The sequence below is a fragment of the Drosophila eugracilis genome, unplaced genomic scaffold (assembly GCF_018153835.1).
Source record: "Drosophila eugracilis isolate 14026-0451.02 unplaced genomic scaffold, ASM1815383v1 contig_2088, whole genome shotgun sequence".
Classification (NCBI taxonomy): domain Eukaryota; kingdom Metazoa; phylum Arthropoda; class Insecta; order Diptera; family Drosophilidae; genus Drosophila; species Drosophila eugracilis.
In genome coordinates this window covers 2,450,403-2,470,282 of record NW_024572964.1, presented here as the reverse complement: position 1 = coordinate 2,470,282, position 19,880 = coordinate 2,450,403, and the positions used below count along the sequence as shown (strand labels likewise).

Genomic DNA, 19,880 nt, shown 5'->3' with positions numbered 1-19,880 from the left:
TGAAAATACGAACTGAACGAGGTATGACACTACGTATTCCCACGATTTTTAACGATGTTGTGGGAAACATACTGATATTCTGAGCATAGAATCAAGATTACAACTTTTTAGTCAAATTTGCGATATTTTTACCAGTATTATCCTTATAACTCAGTGAAAATAAGGCGCACAGCTATAAAGGGGATTGTTTTGTGCAGCTAACGATGCGTACAAACTTTCTATGTGGGTATGGCAATGATTTTCGAAAATTAAATTTTTTGGCAAATTTCACTTTTTTGTAAGGGGTACCATCATCATTTTTTCGAAAAATCGAAAAAATATTATTTTCTTCAGATTTGAATTGGACTTCAATATTTTGAAAATAGATTGAAAAACAAGCCTAACGACATATGGCATTCCATATTCCGACGATTTTTGGCGTTGTTATGGACAAAATACTCGACAAGGTATAACATTCCATGTTATGATCTATTTTGGATTTGCAAAAAAGAAAATACTGATACTTTGAGCTTAAAATCAAAATTGTGACTTTTTTGAAATTCGCAATATTTTTCCCCAGTGTTATGCTTATAACTTTGTCAAAAGAAGTCGCAGAACCAAAAGAAAGACTGTTTTGTGCAGCTTACGACCCAAGCAAACTTCCTATGTGGGTATGGCAATGATTTTCGGATATTAATTTTTTTGTGAAATTTCACTTTTTTGTAAGGGGTACCATAATCATTTTTTCGAAAAAATAAAAAAATATTTTTTTCTTCAGATTTAAATGACAGTTAAATATTTTGAAAATAGATTGAAAGACAAGCTCAACGAGATATAACATTCCATGTTATGATCATTTTTGGCTTCGTAGTGAAGAAAATCCTGATATTTTGGACGGAAAATCCACATTGTGACTTTTTAGTAAAAGTTACAATATTTTGTGCCAGCGATCTGCTTATAACTTTGTCAAAAGAAGGCGCAGAACCGACCCAAAGAAAGTTTCGAAGTTTTCGAAAGTTTATATTTTCTTAAATTTTGCATTTTTTGTAAGGAGTAACACAGTTTTTTATGTTTATATTGGCCATTAATTTGATTCCCATGAAAACAAGGTCACCATTAAAACTGACTAGTAGTTCTGCTCTCTTAAAAATCATTATCTAAGCAAGGTAAAGATAAGAATTAAACTTTAATTCTAACGAAGACCATTTATCATAATCAACAGAAAACCAACAATAAATCTATAACAATCTCAAACGTGAAGCAAGCCATTAAGTTGTCGTAAGATAAACGCATTATTTTCTCATCGTTTTGATGATCTGAAAATAGTGTTAAGTATGGCCTAAAAACGTGATAATATTGCTCTGAAAGTAACATTTTATAATCAAATTTGATACGATGAATGTTAATTTGTATCAATTTGCGGCCGACCGCAGAATGAAGAAAGAAACTACCATTTTTCTGGTTTTTACCAGGCTGGCCAGGCAAATCAATCAAAACCTTAGCAGTCCCACATGGAGCAAAGCAATCAAAAAATTATCGCAAAAAGATACAAAAAATTGCGAGCTGAAAAAAGCGAAAAGGAAAAGATTAATGAACAGAAATGTACATTAAATTGGTTGGCCCGACGCACATGGACTTTCACTTTCCATCGACCGGGCTGAAGGAAAAGCGATAGGGCGAAGATATTTATAGTTGGGAAACTATCCATCAGATACTACGAGTCTATTTGACCCATTAAGACCCAACAGAAAAACACACGCAATGGAAAACGCATTGGGATATCGTTTGTTGTCCCTGGCAATTGTTTTAATTGGATTGTTTATTGGGAAAATGGGAAATGGGGGTTCCAAGGGGTTGCTTTCGGTTGCCATGCTCAGCGGGCGGCCTATCTTGTCCGCGAAATTGAGTCAACCCATATTGCCCCCTTGTAGTGACCTAGTTAAGCATATTTCATGCTCAATTTTACTCTTTCAGGGTCACGCTGAACCGACTTCGACTAACTAAAAGTGTTTTAGTTTTTGCAACACTTCCCCAAGGCCTTCCGATGTCGTCAGATCTGTGGATTATTTTAGGTATCCCATTGAAAATATACTTTTTTTGCCTTGTTGTTTGTCCATTCTATATCCGTCTGTCGGTCTGTCTAGTAAATTAATGTCTAGCTGGGAATTCTTTCTGCACAATTTATTTTGAGACAATTTTTCGAATTTCTTTATGAAAATATTTTAGGAAAGAAAATAGAAAATGTTATTTACCCAACAATTTGCTTTTAAAAAAGAGAATGGAATTCATTTAAGTTTTTAGAAGATCTTGGGAATGCCTTTAGAATCTTTTTTGTTTAAAGAAGAAGATTAAAAAGGTTTTTCAAAAACCAAATTTGTACTTTAAAAGCGCACAAGAAATTCTATAAAAATTTAAGAGGTCTGTTAACCTTTTGGAATAAAAAAGTTATGGGAATTCTTTTCAAATAAATCTCTTTACAAACCGTATAAATTCTCGAAAGATTTTCAAAGATCATTGAACTGCTCAAGAGCATTTTGTTCACATTTTTAATACGACTTTTTACAGCAAGAACTTTTACATATTCCATTAATCTTTGCGTTTGTCTCATTATCTACGTCTGAACGGCTTTTCCTGTCTTGACCAGACAATTTTTCATATTTTAACGAGCTAAAATTACGCGACATATCGTAAAGAGACCCTGATATTATATAGCTATCGAAAACAGACTGCGTGCTACCCCCAACAATCTGTCACAATTTATTTTAACACTTGCTCCCCCATGTCGTTACTCTGTCGACCGAAAAACAAATTGTATTTGTTTCAGTTTTTTTGGCAATTGTTTTTTGGGGATTTTCTCTGAAAACAGTTCGGTGACGGAAGTACGCGTGTCGACGCGACGCCATTTAAGCCAAAAAAAATGAATATGGCTATATAATGTGTATTTAACGATTCGAAAACAGACGAAAAGGCAGGCGGTGCATTAATATTTCAGCCGCGTTTCGAACGCGCAAATCTGTGACGCCCTCGAGTTGCAAAAGCCTGACTTGCATTCCGAATCGAAACGCCGTTTAATTTCCCTATATAGAAATCACAATATCGGCAAACAGTAGCACATATAGATATCCATATCCACAGAATATATAAACCAGCCGGCCATCAACTAAACGGCCCATGGCCTGCATAAACAATTTGACGTCAATTCGAATGGAAGGAGAACAGAATAAATATCTGACTATCCGAATCAAGCGGAATCAAAATAAAGCTAATGAATGTTCATGTTTTCATCTTTATACTATACCCGCACTCTATTTTGGGAAATAAATCAAGAAGCTTATATAGTAAGAAGCCATTAGGAAGCCGGCAATTTGCTTGCTCATAGTCTGGTCAAAGAATTTACGACCTAACTATCTTCGAAGAGCATAAAAATGCACTCAACCCTTGTAGAGAATGACTCAACTAGCCGACGACCAACCACCGATGAGCCAAAGGGCTGTTATTAGCAAATAAAGACAAAAAACGTCTTTTGTTGGCCAACTTGCCAAGTTGCAATGGGCAATGGGCAACATTGAAAAATAAACATGCAAAGAGCGAAAATATTTAGCCGGTGACCCTTAAAAAGCGATATTTGACATTTGTGCTCAAAATATACATTTTACGAGTGCCGCAAAGCGAAATGGGAATAGGAAAATTCAAGGGGCAAGGTGTGTGCTCGAAATCTAGGAAATACTCTTTGTAATGATACGACTATGTGGTTGGTCAGTAGGGAAAATGTTACCTAAAGTGTATAGCTTTTTTAGAGACAGACAGTGGTATTCCTAAGAAAGTTTTTTGTTATTAATCTGTCAATAATGAAAGAAAACCTAAAGTCTTCAAAACAAAAATCCCAAAAATCATCAGTTTTTGACATTTCTAGAGCTGCAGGAATGATATACGACCTCCCAAATCCCCACTAAACCACTAAACTAACTAAAACAGAACTTTCAAGAAAAATTATGTTGTGCCTTGATTCATTCATATTAGAAGGAACGAATGAGTTTAGTTCGAATACATATATCTTATTTTTGGGGGGCCTTAATTGCCGACGAACCGATCCATTTTTAGAGGAAAACTATTGGAAAAACACAAGCCAGCGGAGCGGAGGGGGCAGAGGTGGAAACGATTCCGAAGATGCGGCTGCCAAATAGATACAAGTTGCTAGCACATAGAGTAGATACAGATTTGAATCCAAAGCTGAATCATGATGGACGCACACAAGTGGACCTCGGCCACACCTCTCCACCTCAGCTGATGTAATACTCGTTTTCCAACGGATGTGCCGAAATGTTTATAAACAAACAAGGAAATTGCACAGAGAGAAAATGCATATAAGAATTTTTTAAGATTTCAATTTGTAACTATTAAAAATCTTAAGTTTATATAAACTTTAAAATGATTTTGTTAAAAAAGAAGTTGTAGAATTCCAAGTCCAAACAAGATCCATGCTTTTGGTTATTATAATCTTTATAATCGAACTTTAACTTACACTTATAGCGCGTACTGTCGAGCATTTATATGCCGAGCTTTATCATTCCAGAACAGAAAGTTAACCGCTTTACTGAGGCAATATTTTTGCGTTTCTTATGGGGTTGGCTCTTTCACGTTTGTTTAGGCCGCTCACGTTGTCACAGAAACCACAGGCAATAGGGGGTTAAGTTAAGAGTGCGGGTATAAGGGGTAAAACCGAGGTACCAAAATATGTTAGAAAGTAAAACGCGCGAAAACAAATGCCACTATATTGATTACTGGGAAGGCAGACAAAGACACACGCGTGTTACCGGCGAAGTTAGCCCGGGGAGTCGTTAGACTTTGTTTTCTTCTCTTTGTTGTGACAGGTCCGCTGTCTGCACTTTTTGTTGTTGGAACTGCGGACAATCCAATTAGCCAGTAAAGATGCCGCCCTAACAATCAGATAATGCCATATACCCAAGATATATATGTAGTATATCTGAAAACGCTTTCACCACCGAAAAATTGCTGAAATATCTTTTGGGATTCTTTCGATTCAGAACCCAAAGTGATTTGTCTAAAATTTTAGATAGAACCGCGAGGAAAGCCACCAAAACCGCGACGGAAAAGCGGAAAACGCGAAGGGAAAACGCGATGCGAACGGAAACACAACCGGAGCAGAACTGAATGGCCAGCGGAGGAATCCAATGGCCAACAAATTCTGAGACGACCCCTGAGTGAGAGCTTTCCTCTCACTCAAAATAGCGGCATGGGCGGAAAACTCAGGAAAAGTCGGAAAAATGCTATTTTTGCCTACGTCTTAAAACTACTCAAAGAGTCCAAGCATGATGTAGAAATGTTGTGTGAAAATTTCATCTGAGAATTTTGTTTACAACGTTTATTGGGTGGAAGGCGCGCCGGCGTTCAGAGGATGAAAGTGAAAATACAGTTTGCAGTGGAAAACTGTTAGCAAAAAATTCCAAAAAATTTCGATTAAATGTACCCCAATCCGCCCCTGTAATTTTATGTATGTAAAGCTTATATAAAGAAAACGGTACTTCGTGTAATGACATACATGCATTAACTTATAACGGTAAGAGTTTTTGGCGGCATAAACTCACCTTTGCAAGTACAGCTGGAATTTGAGGACCTTCCTCCCACTCCTGCAGGTAAGCAACAGCTGTTCCGGGACTACTGGCTCCTCCTGTTTCAATACATCTGCTTATCATATATAAACCTTCATTTTCCCTCGTCGTTTTAAAACCGAAAAACACGAATTTTAATTTGTATTTACCGGTGACACACACACACGCGCTCACACTGCCAAAAACACAAACACACGCGCAAGTGAACAGTTGCATTTGCCGGTTGGATTTGTTGTTGCCGCCAAATAATTTTTGGGAAAAGATAAATTGCTTAAGAACTTACCTGTTATACTCCTTCTAACTCTAATAGATACTTAGTTGACTACTTAATGGCTCTTATTTTAATATATTATAGCTATCACAAGGGTTTTAATTACGCGGCGCGAATTTTGCATGGCATAGATTTCCTCGGCTTCGGGCGGAATTTCGTTTTAAGTAGAGGTGGCAACATAAGCACAGCTTTACACACGCGAAATGCACTTTAAAAGTTTATATTATTTTATTGTATTTATTTATTTGTTATTAAACAAAAGCTAAATTTTGGCAATCGTTTTGCTAGCGTTGCCGTATAGATTGTAGCTAGTCATCTGTTCAGAGCGCTGCCGGACTGGGTAAAACAACAGATTTTCTCAGTGCTGGCTAACGGCTGCATTTTTGGTCATGTGGCAACCCCTCGTCTCTTAAACACATTTTACTCAGAATCGAAAAGTATTTTTTAAATTTTCCCCTTAAAACTTGATTTTTTAAGTTCATTTTCTACTTGCTCTCTGCTGGAATGGCTCGCACTGAGCTGGAGAAGAAGGCCAAGCGCCAGGGTAAGAAACGCAAGCACGAGGTAGCCGAGAATGCAGGACATGCGGCCAGTGACGACGAGGTGGCCATCAAAAGTTTGATTCTGGAGCCACAGGTGGAACAACAGGCATCTGAAACAGGTGGGTTTGGGGTAATATCTTTATACTATATACGGTTACACATTTTATATTTACAGATAAGCCCCCTAAGAGGCGGCAAAAAGGGGAAGAATCGTCGGGCCCAAAGAAACGCACCAAGAAAAACGCGGTAGAGGAGCAGGTTGACACCAATGGAGACGATGAAAGTCCTTCACGGAAACCTGAAAAGAGAAAGCAAGTTCACGAAGCAAACAAACCCAAAAAGGAAAAGCGCAGAAAACAGGAAAACAACTCGGATGACGATGAAGAGGACTCCCAACCAACCGAGGAACAATTAAAAGAGGCTGCTCGCCCGGAAAACGCCAACGCAGTGGTCACGGTGCGCAAAAAGAAGAAACAGAAGCACCAGCAGCGTCTCGAAGCTCAAAAAAGTCAGAACTCCAACAAAGAAGCTAAAGTCAACAAGGAATACCTCTTCAAATGGAAGGAATCCCGCCAGGAGTGGAAGTTCAACAAGCTGCGGCAGATTTCCATCCAACAAACCGCCTTTAGCGAAGATAAACTTGATGCGGAGCTGTGGCCCACTGCTCTGGAGTATTTGGCCAGCTCACAGGGAGCCGCGCGCTCCAAGATCACCCAACTGGCCCAGGAAGTCATCCAGAAACTGGACAAGGAGGGCGAAAAGCTGGAGGACGAGACTGAAAGGCAAAAGCTTATCGAGTCCACGCAGTATCAGCGGGCACGCGATCTCCTCCAGATCTTCGACTAGTTGTTTATCTTAGTTGTTAATGTTTGTCCTAGCTTTTATTAAAGAATACAGAAACATAGAAAATGTATCTTACCCTTAAAGTAAAAGTTTATTTTACAAGATAATAAGGTCACCTCTTAAAGTCTACATATATTTACAAGTCCACATAGGCCAGTAGCTTGTCTAAGTGATCGACTCGCTGCTGCAGAAGCTGTTGATCCTCCTCCTTCAGCTTCAGCTTGTCCAGTTGATCCTCTTTTAAGAGGAAGTGCTGCAGGAAAAGTCGAACACTCTGCTTGAACTGCTGCAGCTTGGTGTTTTTGGCTACCCTTTCGAATGTCTGATACACTTGCGACTCATCCGGAGCCAGGAGTAACCTAACCATCACTTCCTTCATAAAGTAGAAGCTGAGCTTATCCAGCTGCATAAAGTCCACCACTTTGAGTACAGAGAGCTGTAAGCCAGCTGCTAGGATTACTTGTTGGAGAAAACTGGCCAGGTTTCGAATCTGCGGTTTGGAGAGCTTTTCAATATCATTGATTCTGTCCCAGCTGGCGAACTGGAAAGCAAGTTGATACTTTCTGTTGAATTGACAGAACTTGAGGGCCAGATGAGCGTAGTAGGGATTAGCTCGCTTCTCATTAAGAGCACAATGGATGATCACGTAAGCCACCGCGCGCTGATCCTTCAGAGCCAAGTGCAAGATCTTCTCAAAGGCATCTACATAATCGGCGGCGCTCATTATGATGCAGAATATATTCCTCCTTTCTGCTGTGTTCATCTGCTGCTTTTTGGCCAGCTCCAGTAACTTATCAGCAAAACCTCCATTAACAGATTTAGACGAGTTCTTATCCTGTTTTTGTTTGGCAGAACCCATCTCGTCCAGATTTCCCGTCCAGGCAGAGCCCACGATCCACCACTTGCCCACTTTGTCGGCTCGCAAAAGGTCCTCGAGGGTTATGTTTAAGGTAACTACATAGCGATCGTTCTTTAGCATAGCTTTCAAACGCTTTCGGAGATTCTCCGCCAGCTCGGGATCGTATTGGGGCAGCTTTTGCATATTGTTGTTTTTAACAGCATTCAAAATATCCACCATGAAACGCAGGCGAGGATTCTCTTTGAGTTCCAAAGGAGCAGAGGCAATCTGCGATTGAACTTTTTGCATCATGGTCTTAAAAGCCAGTGGATCATCTTTGCGCAAGCGGAAACCAATAGACTGGAAGATCAGCAAAAGGCATTCCACACTCTTTTCGCAAAGGTTATCTGACAATTTGCCTATAAGCTCCATCATCAAGCTCAGCTCGAAAATCTTGAAGAGGTACATGTAGCAGAGGACTAGGACCAGGTTATTTAACTGCTTATCCTCCACCTCCAGGTTAACAATGTCCTTGACATAGCCGTCGTACAGCTCCACAAAAGTCTGCAGAAAGTGCGCGCCAATCTCACTGCCTATTTGAGCGTGAAGGTAGGCCAACAAAACCATGTGTTCCTGAACCATTCTTTCGTTGGTTCGCGTCGAGCCCAGCAGTGCTTCTTTGAGTAACTTGGTCAGGGTCTCGTTCATGTTGTAGCGCGAGTTCTTCATGTACAGCTCCTCTATGCCAGCAGCAATTTTATGAAGATTTGCCTCGGACAGACGATTGAGCAGACCTTTGCTTTGTTTTAAAAGGCGGGCTAGTATCTCGGCCTGTTTCTCGCTAGATCCTGCACTAGCGGCCATCAGAGCTCGTTGATGTGGCGGTATGTACTTCTGACCGGTGGCAGATGCCTCTTGCTCCACGGGATCGGGCAGGATGTTTCCCTCTGCATCGCGTTTGCGACCGTAGATGTCTTCTTTAACTGCGGATTTTTAAGAATTAAAGAAGATCTAGAAATGTCTGTAATTGACTTACCCTTGGGTGCCTCATCCTCCTGTTCGGACTCTTCCCCACTGTATTCCTCATCACCACTAAAATCTTCGTCGTCTTGTGCTCCCTCCGACCCACTGTCATCTCCCGGGAAGTTATCCTTGGGATCATTTAACTCCTCCTCATCTTCTTCATCGCTCCACATGCCTGCCTCCTCCTTTTCCTGTTGCTCCTTTAGCTTTTTCTTGCGCTCCTGTTTCTCCTCCCACTTCTGCTTCTCCTCTTCGTCATCCAAGACAAAGTCCAGCAGGTAATCCAAGCCATCGTTAAACATCTTCCTGACCAGGCGGTTTTTGTCCTTGGATTTGTTGAGTTTCAGCCTCTTTTCCAACTTATTGATCTCGCGATCCTCCTCCACGTTTTCCAGGCGAAGTTGCTTGAGCCGCTGCTTCTTGGACTTAGCCTCCAATTCCTTTTGCTGGCGCAGTTCTTTTCGCCTGACCGCCTCTTCATCCTGTCTTTGGATGGCACCTCCTTTGGCTTTCGTCACATTTTTCCCCAGGGGCTCGTAGACCTCCACCTTTTCTCTTTTGGGCATCAAAGCATCCACCTCCGCATCACTAAAATCGGAATCTATTGACTCATCATCGTCGCTGGCGATTTCCCCGGATAAAAGCTGTTCCTTTGGAATTTCATCAGGATTTATTTTGGGTTTTTTGCTCTTTTTCTTCTTCTTGTTTTTTCCCGTTAGTGACTGCGCTGCCAAAGCCTCTGCTGCCGCCGCCACGCGCTGTGTGCCGTTAATTTTGCCGGCGTGATAAAGTCGCTTATTCTGCTTTTTGACCTCTGACTTTTGTTTCCTTTGCTCCTTTCGGGTCAAGGGCTTCTTTTTGGTCTCTTTCGTCTTTATTTTAACCATTGTGGGCGGGATTTACAAGCTTTTTTAACCGGATCACATTTAAAAATTGTTGTGGTTGGTCGAACAGCTGTTTATGACAAGTGTTGTACAACCCACGTGGTTTGGCATGGGCGTATAAGAAAATACTTTGGGGAGTCCATAAAATGAAAACATATAAAAATTTACCTATATTTAAGAGACAGATTGAAAATAATAAAATATTATATATGGGATAATATAACATATTATATACATATATACATATTTATTTCCCGCCGACTTTTTAGCTTCGACCCCCTTTGCTACACCGTTGACCACCCGAAAGATGTGGCCTTTTTTAGTGCATTTTGTGAACGCACACAATTAATATTATTTTCGAATTCTTAAATAAAAAATAAAAGTTCCTGATCCAATATGTCCACCAGGTGGTACCCCATCTACCAACGCGGTAATCCGCAACTCCGGGTTTTCCTGCCCAACTTTTGGATGAAGCTTATCCGGCCGACGGAAGAACAGCCAGCCAATGTGGTTACCTTCTCTGTGTCCATGGAGATGACAAAGTACGATGTGCGCAGCTATCTAGAAAAGATCTACAAACTCCCAGTGGTGGATGTGCGTACTCGAATTGCCCTGGGAGAGACCAAGAGGGATCAGACCTACGGATACATCACGAAGAAAGACGACGTGAAGCTGGCTTATGTAACACTGGTATGGGTTTTTACAACGGCATAACTTAGGGGTCAGAAATTATAATATCCATATATATTCCAGCCCAGGGAAGAGTCCTTTGTCTTTCCCGATTTCTTCACGGAAAAGGCAGAAAAACAAGCCAAGGAGGAGAAGTCGCTTGACGAATCGAAAGCCGGTTTCCGCAGATTTTTGGATAGGAACAAGAAGCGGCCCGGCACTCCAGGCTGGTTTTCCATTTAGTTGATAGTCTGTAGTCTTAGCTCATTTGTTGTTTCAACGGTTATATAAACATTTATTTCGAAAGTCCGAATAATAACATAAAGCTAAGCTTGGCTTCTTTTTTGGGCACTTCTTAGAAAACTACTTGGCCTGCTTAACGGCGGCGGCGACCCATGCACGAATTTTGTCCTCATCCTGGAGCCCTACCATGCGCTGTACTTCCTTTCCATTTTGCAATACCACCAGGACGGGAACGGCGGCCACATCGTAGTCCAAAGCTAGTTCGCTGTGCTCATCAATATCCACTTTTGCCAATTTAATGGAACCCGCTTGTTCACCCACAATACTCTCAATTCGCGGAGTCAGCATCTTGCAGGGATTACACCATCTAGAGGTTATAGATAAAACAAATTATTTAAAAAGAAAATTATATATATATAAACCAATTTACGTTGCGAAAAAGTCAACAATCACGGGCTTCTGACTGTTCTTGACTTTCTTGTCGAAGTCCTCGGCACTCTGGACTTGAAAGATCTCCTGACGCCGAGCAGAAACTGACAACGTGCGGATTTGCTGGCCACTAACCAAACGGCGCGTCGCCTGTCCTAGGATATTAACAATCTGTCGCTGCATCGCTTATTTTATCGGTTCTTCCAAGTGCAAATTTTTATATGAAATGATTGCAAAATAATGACAAGAGAATCACAACAACAAGGAGGTAGAGAGTTGCCAGATTATCAGGTCATATAAGGTGTGGAAACATTTTTAGGGGAACTGACACTTTGAAATGTCAGTTTTCGAATTGTGTTTTTACCATTGCTGAAAACACATTTTTATTTATTTCCATGAGAAAGTATTCTTAGTTGAAGTATTGAATATGACACACATAAAACTTGTTAAAGGTTGATACCTACGAAATTATTTTTTTTAGTAATTTGAATGTCGTGACTGTTTCCATTAACTAGGTGGCATCTCTATCGTGAACATTTTCAGCATTGACCTAGTGTGCACACACTGGCCACTTTTTTGGTGAAGTGAGCTGCATATTTTTGTTTTGTCGTAATAATATAAAATCTTCTGGGTTAAAATTCAAGTGTTAAAGTTGCTTTCCGGTCTGTTATCATCGGGTTTTTAATTAGTGAAGAAAAAAAACGTAGTAAAGAGGCTGGAAGAGCTGCAACCTCGGGCCAATTAGCGAAATCGACCTGCGAATTGCGCAAATGGCCGATGGAACTTCAATTTTTCGGTTGAACTAAAGGCCTAGGATCCGGAGAAAAAGTCATCAGTATGGACGACCTGTCGCAGGGCGACATTTGCCGTGTGTGCAGATGTGAAGCACAGCCGGATAGGCCGCTTTTCTACCCGTGTATCTGCACGGGATCAATCAAGTACATCCACCAGGACTGTCTGATGCAATGGATGCGCTACTCGCACAAGGAATACTGCGAGCTGTGCGGCTACCGCTTCAGCTTCCAGCCCATTTATGCCCCAGATATGCCACGTGTCCTGCCTCTAAAAGATGTCCTCGTCGGATTAATGTCTGCAGTTTTGGAGGGTGCTCGCTGCTGGCTCCATTACTCTCTGGTCGGTATGGCCTGGTTTGGATTAGTGCCACTGTCCGCCTATAGGACCTACCGGTACCTATTCCGGGCCAGCTCCTTCGACATGATTCTCACGCTGCCCTTTGACATCTTCTCCATGGAGAACTTAGCTGCGGATGCTTTTCGTGGCTGCTTTGTAGTCACATGCACGCTGTTATCATTCATTGGCTTGGTCTGGCTGCGAGAGCAAATCCTCCATGGCGGTGGTCCCGACTGGTTGGAGCGAGACATTGGCCACCAAGCAGCAGTTGCTAATCCTGCGCCTGCTCCCGCTGCAGAGGAAGTTCCTCTGCCTCAAGACGATAACAACAACGGTGATGCCCCGCAGGATGTGCCTATAGATAATGAAGCCCCTGCGCCAGACGCACAGGCCCAGGATCCAGCACCAGCTGTTGTTGCTCCTGCAGTGGACGCCGATGCCGACGAACAGAATTGGAACCCCATGGAATGGGATCGGGCAGCCGAGGAGCTCACATGGGAACGCCTTCTCGGTCTCGACGGCTCGCTGGTTTTCCTCGAGCACGTCTTTTGGATTATGTCGCTGAACACCCTGTTCATTTTCACCTTCGCCTTTTCTCCCTACTGTGCGGGCAACTTCATCCTAAGTTCCATGGATCTTCTGCAGCCGGAAAAGCCACTGTTGCACTTTCACGGCTTGATTACCACATTATTCGGGTACTGCTGCATTGGATTGACCCTGGTAGTGTTGCACTTTTTTGCCAGGGTCTTCCGATTGCGAAGAGTTTGTTGGTTCTTTGGATTGTGCTACATTGTGGTCAAGGTGTCGCTGCTGTCAGTTGTGGAGATTGGAGTTCTTCCACTGATTTGCGGCTGGTGGCTGGACATCTGCTCATTGCCATTGCTGGATGCCAGTCTCAAGGATCGCAAGGCCAGCTTTAAGGCCGCTCCGGGCACGTCTCTCTTTGTCCACTGGATGTTTGGTATGGTCTACGTTTATTATTTTGCCGCCTTTATCTCGCTGTTAAGGGAGGTCCTGCGACCGGGAGTGCTCTGGATATTCCGCAATGTTAACGATCCGGACTTTAGTCCCATCCAGGAGATGATCCATGTGCCGATTGTGCGTCACATCCGGCGACTGGTTGCCTCGGCCATGATCTTTGGATTTGCAGTGCTCTTAATGCTTTGGCTGCCTATTAGAATACTGCAGGTGGCCTGGCCAAACTTCTTGCCATATGCTCTAAGTGGCGATGCTGAGGTCAACGATCTTAGTCTCCAGCTGCTGCTCTTGCAGGTGAGTAGGTTGCAGCATCCTGTGGTGCATATTATTGATTTATTTTTACCTTCCCTTGCAGATCGTCTTGCCTGGCTTTTTCGAACAAACTCAAACTCGCATCTGGTTGAAAGGCTTGCTTCGAATTTGGTGCACAGCTGTTGCTTGGCTCTTGGGTATACGTAGTTACCTGCTCCCAGCACCAGAGCCAGAGCCAGAGAATCCAGCACCTGGCGAAGAAGGTGTGGAGAATGCGGCTGGCGAAAATGGAAACCAAGATGGTGAGGCTGAAGGTGCGGCAGCTGCAGCACCACCGCCACCGCCCCCTCCACCACCACCGCCGGTAGAACCAGCGCCTGCACCACGTAACCTTGCCGCCGCCCATCAGGCCATCATGCAACGTGATGCTCCCGTGGGATTCCAGCCGTACGACAAGCCCTCGTTTTTCGCCTTTCGTTTGTGCGCCCTGCTGTCCCTCATGTGCTTATCCATTGTTTGTGCTGCCATGTTGACACTCACGGTTCCAGTCTACATAGGCCGGCGGTTTATGATGCTCTGGACTGGACAGCCAGCTGAAAAGGCAGCGGGAGCGGCAGCAGCCGCAGCAGCCGAAGCAGGAGCAGCGGGAGTGGCTGGAAATCTAGCGCCAGTTGATCCGGAAGGAGCGAGAAAGAACGAGCTACTGTTGCGTTCACATGAATTGTACACCGCTGAAATTGGTGGATATTTGTGCTGGATTGTCTGCCGGGGAGTGGCCGTTGTAGTGACTCTGTTGCCCCAAGGACGAGCGGCTATTGTCAGCAAACTAAAGCATTGGGCACGTGTGGCGTTACAATATGCGCTGCCTGTTCTAACACTCCTGGGAATCTTCGTCTTGGTTCCTCTACTGTTTGGACTACTACTAGAATTGGTGGTGGTCATTCCTCTACGCGTTCCTCTACGCAAGACGCCGATACACTTCCTGTGGCAGGATTGGGCACTAGGAGTACTCTACAGCAAGATTGCCATTGCCTTGACACTGATGGGTCCTGATTGGCACTTGAAGCGAGCCTTGGAACGAGCCTACATGGATGGATTGCGCGATTTCGATTTGAAGTTTGTGATGCGGGACTTGGCGGTGCCGGTTGTTACTACATTTGGCTTGGCCCTTGCTGCTCCCTACGTTATGGCCCATATGGTGTTCCCAATATTCCTAGCAGACGCTTATGCGCAGCACGCTGTTGCTCGCCTCGTGTATCCTGTTAGCTTCATAGTGGTGGGCACCATATGCTTCGTTTTGTTCCAGATAAAGCAATTGAAGAAGCTCTACCTGTCCATTAAGGTGGATAAGTATCTGGTGGGTCAGCGGCTGGTGAACTACGAGCACCGCAAGAAGCAGCAGCAACAACAGCAGCAGCAGCAGGAGGAGGAAGAACAGCAGCGGGCAGCTCGAGAGCTGAAGGAGCACCAGGAGAGGGATCGGGATCGGGAACGGGAGCAGTTGGTGCAGGAGCAGGACTTGGCTGAGCTTCTGTAACGAGATCAGGTGCGAGTCTGTGTCTAAAGTTTAAAGATGTTTTGACAGATGGGGAATTCTGTTGCGCCTTATGCAGGCTAATAGGTTTTATTAACGTTTTTAAGTGGAAATTTTATTGTTAAAGCTTTTAGTAATCACGAACTTTAAGGTTATTAATTTCGTATTTTGATCTTTTGCTCACGAAATTAAAGCATCTCCAATTTATATTTAAAGATTTTTATTTCAACCCGACAACGAGGAGAAGATGCCACGAGAAGAGGCTGAAGTATCTGTGCTTTTCCGTCGTGGAGCTGCTCCTGCTGCTGCTAAAATATCTCGGCTTAGTCTCTGTTTTCCTGCCAGAACGGAGGATTTGAAAATGTTCGAGTGAAATAAACCTTATATGTTCCACCTTCGGCCCTTTCGCCCCACTTTAGTTAACTTTCGTTATATGATTAATGTGTTAGCTACAATTGTTGTTAAATCCTTACCGCTTATAGATCCTAAGTTGTATGATATTTTAAGACGGCCAGACATAAACCCCCGCCATGCCCCCGATATGACTAATCTATAATCTTAGGGGCAGAGTTTAAACCTTGTATTAGAATTGTATGCAAAATTATATTTGAGAAATGTCAATAGAGCAACAACTTTAGAAATAATCCCGAAATAATCCAAATCCAATATGGTTAAAGTGGTGAAAATTTACGGATAGTGGAAAAGAAAAGAAAAACATTTTCGAGCTAGCTTTACGAACTGTAAAAATTATATATGTATACATTATAAATATAACTGATTTAAAATTAATTAATAAATTTAACTTTAAAATTCAAAAAGAGAAGCGAGAGTTTTCCATAGGGCAACTGCTAGGGAGTTCCCATTCTGAAGATTCCTTATCACAACTAAAGTACTTCATAAATTCGTCACAAAATCTCCAACAACTTGTTTACTCATCTGCAAAATAATCATCGAAGACATCTGTTGTGCCGAGTCGAAAGGCACAAGAAATATAAACAGACAATTAATCAACGTCCAAACATATTAAATGAAGCACCATAATGTAAGTGGAGTCAATGGATGAGCGGTTCGCTCAAGTGAGCTAATCATTGAATTCGTACTTTCTGAGCTGGAGGGGCTATGTCAATCATACGCCCTGTGTGCCAGCAGCAATTGACTGACACGAGTTTCGCCCACGGGGCGTATGGGGAATGGCCAGTAGGTTGTGAAGAGAACATCCAGGATGCTGACCCAAAATTTACGAAATACAAAAAAAACATCGAAATAGCTCAAAAGTTGTCCGCTTTCCTGCCAAAAACTTTTAGCTGTAGCGAATTTGTTGCTGCGACAAATAGAAAAGTTTCCAATGTTTTGTAACTTAAATTGTTTTGTGGTCTGACGTGGCCTCGACTGTTCCATCCCACACACACACACAGAGAGAGACGCAAAGTGGCTTATGTGCCGTGGCTATTAAAATGTATGGCAGGTCTCATCCTCACTCTTCCCTGACTTTACCAAATTAAACACTTACCAAACTTGCAGATGGGCGAGTCGCAGAGATAAACAAATAATAAAATGAAATCAAATAATTTGCATTATGTCAAAGTTGAAAGTTGCTGAAACATTTTACTTGCCAGCGCGTGCTTAAGTAGAGGCCAAAACCAAATGGGAATAAATGGGGGGCATTGTGTGTGGGGGATACCTACGACATTTATAAAGTTGGCCAAAACTTTGGCGCGTGTTGGAGTGACCCATGGCGGGATCGGGATAGTGGATCCATCATCGAGGTTTCTTCTTACTCAAAAGCGAAGGGTTTGCATTGCGGTTCATTGAACCAAAAGCTAAATATAAGTCTCTGGAGTTGAATGAATTTCTTTAAGTTACCGCATCGATTGGCCTTGAATAACTTCCTTTAGGACAGGTTTCCAAAGGCCTATGCACAAATACAAGATGGTTGTGTAAAGTATAATTTTAATGATTAATCTTGTAGGGCTTTATTTCGAGTGTTGATTTAACAGAATAATCCTAAACAAAATCCAAAGATTGTTGAATAATTACTTAATAAAATATAAAAACAAAAGTGTAGTTTAAATACTCATAAAATTTTTCCGTGTAATCTCAAGTTCCTAGATTTCTTGCCGTAGGAGATAGTTAATTAAGCTGAATGGCTGTTTGACGGAATACTTTTAATTGGATTTTTCCGGATTGCGAGTGCATTTTCCAGAGAACGACTTTCCGCCATAAATCAATAGTCATCTCCATCTTATCATGTCAGCGGGCCATTAATAAAATCTAACATAATTCAAAGCATTCTCCAATCTGACAATGCACTTTTATGACTCTATTAAAAGACTATAAAAAATATATATTACAAGTTGATGGCACTCGTTGACTTCGGACCAGTCAGTCCCTTTGCTGTAAGCGGATTTCCAGCTTAAAGTTGTTGCCACATTAATGCTCTTTTTTTTTTGGAGGGGGTGGTCACAAATTCCTAAAGGACCACAAATGCCACAAAATGCCAGCAGCCAGACAAATAAAGTTTTGAAAATGCCCAATGGTTGGGCAAACAAAACTCTCGCCACTCCAGTGGCCAGGACCACACAACACTTGCCAACTCTCTGCTGTCTATCAATTTATTTAGAATTTCATTTGAATAATTAAACCGTCTCGCTTTCAGGCAGTGTGCAAAGGGGGGATATTATTTGATTACTTTTAATAATGTAAACAGTAAATGTCGAGCTGTGGCTAATTTGAAATGCGGTTGTGCTGGAAATTGCATTACCGCTTTTCATTTTCATCCATTCGGCCTTTTGCTCTCATTTCCGAGATTTACATTTTCACAGAATTACCACTTAAACTGAACTTTGGATATATTTAATTGCAAATCAATGTAACAAAAACAAGAAATAAAGAATTATACAAATATTCTTTAGCTTCTCATTTCTGAGATAATTTATTTATTATGACTTTGCTCTTTTACTCTAATATGCACTCGGATTTCTGGGGATAAATTTTAATTAGCACTCTCAAGTTATCAAGTTTATATCCCTGCTACCCACATGGGAACATTAGGAAACCCCAGGAAAAAGGAGGAAAAGTATACATATGAAGATGTCAACCACTCTTGTCAACAGCTCTTGTGAAAAGACTTTCTTTATGTCTTCCGCTTTTTCATCTTGAACTCTGTGCTCTGTGAGCTTTGTGCTTTCTTGTTGTTGTTGAAAATTAACAACTTCATATGTCAGCAGTGATAACTTCATACCCCTTGAAGGGAATATATATATATATACTGAGGGAGCGGCTTACGCGGCTTTATCATTTGTCGCGCATTACGGGGCGTATGCGTAATGTGCCAAGGCAGGGACTTTAAGCGGAGCTCATTTGCATGAATTGCTCCGCAGTTTGTTATTGTTTTGTTGCCGCTTCCGCTTGAGGCTCTTATCAAGCATAACCAACACTTCATAAATTGTCTAAAATTAGCCATAAAACAAAGCAAACAACCGGGTCAAGTTGCTGTTGTTGTTGTTTGCGCTGTTACGGTTGCAACAATCTCAAGAGTGTAGCAACCTGCCCTTGCCCCACCCACTTGACACCCGCTCCAAGCTTGTTATGCTTTATTATAGTCATCCAAGACCCCTCCCAAAAAACCTCCCCCTCCGGTCATGGCAACTATATTTCCGTGGGGTATCCTGGATATCCATAGAATGGGTATCAAAATATGTCTGTTCTGGTTGCCACACTCGGTCGCCGAAGTGGCCTTTTGATTTTCGTTGCCATAATTTATTATTTCTCCCAACGCAAAATAAAATAATTTGTATAAAAGCATTGCCCTGGGAAACATGAGAGGGGTCAGTCCTAAAAAACAGAAAATAGTTAACCATCGAAAAACGAAAACAAAAACAGAAAAACAGGATAGGTAAGAAAGGTAAACTGCTGAATTCCCTAACGGAATGAATTAAAATGTGAATAGCAAATGTCTGTTTGGTTACCTAAGAAGTTATTTCTTCTTAAAGGAAATATTTATTTAAATTTTCCGTTTCATTTTAATGGCTTTTATGCTATAAAAATGCAATAAAACTTCTTATTCTTGAGGAAATGATCTATACTCATCCTTAACATATATTTTAATATCGAATAAAAACTTTTAGGCAATAAAAAATTTGTTTATATATTGAGAATCATATACTTTGATACTTCTTTTGCATAAGCCTGTTTTTTCTCATATGGACGCATACCTTCTCCCATCATCCATATACCTCACTTTCGAAAAACAAAGGTGTTGTTCAGCTGCCTCAGCGGTAAACAAAGGGGATGCGGGAAAGCTGAACACCCAGGAGTATTTATTTACTTTCTGGGTTTAGGCCAACCACAACAATAGACCAAAAAAAAAAAAAAAAAAAAAACCAAACCCAGCCCAAGTTTTTACGCCACTTTTAAAGATACATAAAAAAAAATCCTTCCGCATTGGATTTCGTGGGGGTTAAAGTTTGAAGTTCGGGGTGTTACTTTTTATGGCCTGCAGCCGCTGGCTTGGCTACGTCTGATTGAGCGTGAAGTTGTAAAACTTAAGGAGTGCTAAGTGCCCCGTGGTCCGAGGGCTGCTCCTCTCCGGGATTATGGCCAATAAAGCACGCATGTCGGCGCCAGAACTGGAC

At 41.9% G+C, this 19,880-nt stretch overlaps 6 protein-coding genes across 6 annotated transcripts in view; 3 read left to right on the top strand and 3 right to left on the bottom strand.

The window, feature by feature from the left end:
- Positions 1-5,126, bottom strand: part of LOC108107685 (supervillin) — a 116,370-nt gene extending 111,244 nt beyond the window's left edge. Inside the window, exon 1 of the mRNA XM_017215277.1 lies at positions 4,502-5,126. The gene's annotated coding sequence lies outside the window, so the exon portion shown is untranslated. The remainder of the gene's footprint in view (positions 1-4,501) is intronic.
- A 1,135-nt stretch (positions 5,127-6,261) lies between these two features.
- On the top strand, positions 6,262-7,335 carry LOC108107690 (uncharacterized protein C7orf50 homolog). The gene is made up of 2 exons (XM_017215295.1): positions 6,262-6,541; positions 6,598-7,335. Exons 1-2 carry the CDS (start codon positions 6,385-6,387, stop codon positions 7,266-7,268), a joined length of 828 nt encoding a protein of 275 aa, XP_017070784.1. The 5' UTR covers positions 6,262-6,384; the 3' UTR covers positions 7,269-7,335.
- A 2-nt stretch (positions 7,336-7,337) lies between these two features.
- Positions 7,338-10,104, bottom strand: LOC108107687 (nucleolar MIF4G domain-containing protein 1 homolog). Its single transcript, XM_017215291.2, has 2 exons — positions 9,140-10,104; positions 7,338-9,086 (listed from the first exon to the last, which is right to left on the bottom strand). Exons 1-2 carry the CDS (start codon positions 10,011-10,013, stop codon positions 7,402-7,404), a joined length of 2,559 nt encoding a protein of 852 aa, XP_017070780.1. The 5' UTR covers positions 10,014-10,104; the 3' UTR covers positions 7,338-7,401.
- Positions 10,105-10,312: 208 nt separating this feature from the next.
- On the top strand, positions 10,313-11,009 carry LOC108107574 (39S ribosomal protein L23, mitochondrial). Its single transcript, XM_017215135.1, has 2 exons — positions 10,313-10,700; positions 10,764-11,009. The coding sequence occupies exons 1-2, from the start codon at positions 10,407-10,409 to the stop codon at positions 10,920-10,922; spliced, it is 453 nt and encodes a 150-aa protein (XP_017070624.1). The 5' UTR covers positions 10,313-10,406; the 3' UTR covers positions 10,923-11,009.
- Positions 10,947-11,627, bottom strand: LOC108107575 (thioredoxin, mitochondrial). Its single transcript, XM_017215136.1, has 2 exons — positions 11,353-11,627; positions 10,947-11,289 (listed from the first exon to the last, which is right to left on the bottom strand). The coding sequence occupies exons 1-2, from the start codon at positions 11,532-11,534 to the stop codon at positions 11,043-11,045; spliced, it is 429 nt and encodes a 142-aa protein (XP_017070625.1). The 5' UTR covers positions 11,535-11,627; the 3' UTR covers positions 10,947-11,042.
- A 270-nt stretch (positions 11,628-11,897) lies between these two features.
- LOC108108085 (E3 ubiquitin-protein ligase MARCHF6) lies at positions 11,898-15,664 on the top strand. Its single transcript, XM_017215972.2, has 3 exons — positions 11,898-13,754; positions 13,816-15,258; positions 15,463-15,664. The coding sequence occupies exons 1-2, from the start codon at positions 12,189-12,191 to the stop codon at positions 15,247-15,249; spliced, it is 3,000 nt and encodes a 999-aa protein (XP_017071461.1). The 5' UTR covers positions 11,898-12,188; the 3' UTR covers positions 15,250-15,258; positions 15,463-15,664.
- Positions 15,665-19,880: the final 4,216 nt, after the last annotated feature.

Excerpts from the sequence above, each read along its gene's own strand:
- LOC108107690 (XM_017215295.1), top strand. The coding sequence starts at position 6,385 with ATGGCTCGCACTGAGCTGGAGAAGAAGGCCAAGCGCCAGGGTAAGAAA. Across the intron at positions 6,542-6,597 it reads ACAACAGGCATCTGAAACAG|ATAAGCCCCCTAAGAGGCGG; the intron begins GTGGGTTTGGGG and ends TTATATTTACAG.
- LOC108107687 (XM_017215291.2), bottom strand. The coding sequence starts at position 10,013 with ATGGTTAAAATAAAGACGAAAGAGACCAAAAAGAAGCCCTTGACCCGA. Across the intron at positions 9,087-9,139 it reads GGAGGATGAGGCACCCAAGG|TTAAAGAAGACATCTACGGT; the intron begins GTAAGTCAATTA and ends AAAAATCCGCAG.
- LOC108107574 (XM_017215135.1), top strand. The coding sequence starts at position 10,407 with ATGTCCACCAGGTGGTACCCCATCTACCAACGCGGTAATCCGCAACTC. Across the intron at positions 10,701-10,763 it reads AGCTGGCTTATGTAACACTG|CCCAGGGAAGAGTCCTTTGT; the intron begins GTATGGGTTTTT and ends TATATATTCCAG.
- LOC108107575 (XM_017215136.1), bottom strand. The coding sequence starts at position 11,534 with ATGCAGCGACAGATTGTTAATATCCTAGGACAGGCGACGCGCCGTTTG. Across the intron at positions 11,290-11,352 it reads ATTGTTGACTTTTTCGCAAC|ATGGTGTAATCCCTGCAAGA; the intron begins GTAAATTGGTTT and ends TATAACCTCTAG.
- LOC108108085 (XM_017215972.2), top strand. The coding sequence starts at position 12,189 with ATGGACGACCTGTCGCAGGGCGACATTTGCCGTGTGTGCAGATGTGAA. Across the intron at positions 13,755-13,815 it reads TCCAGCTGCTGCTCTTGCAG|ATCGTCTTGCCTGGCTTTTT; the intron begins GTGAGTAGGTTG and ends CTTCCCTTGCAG.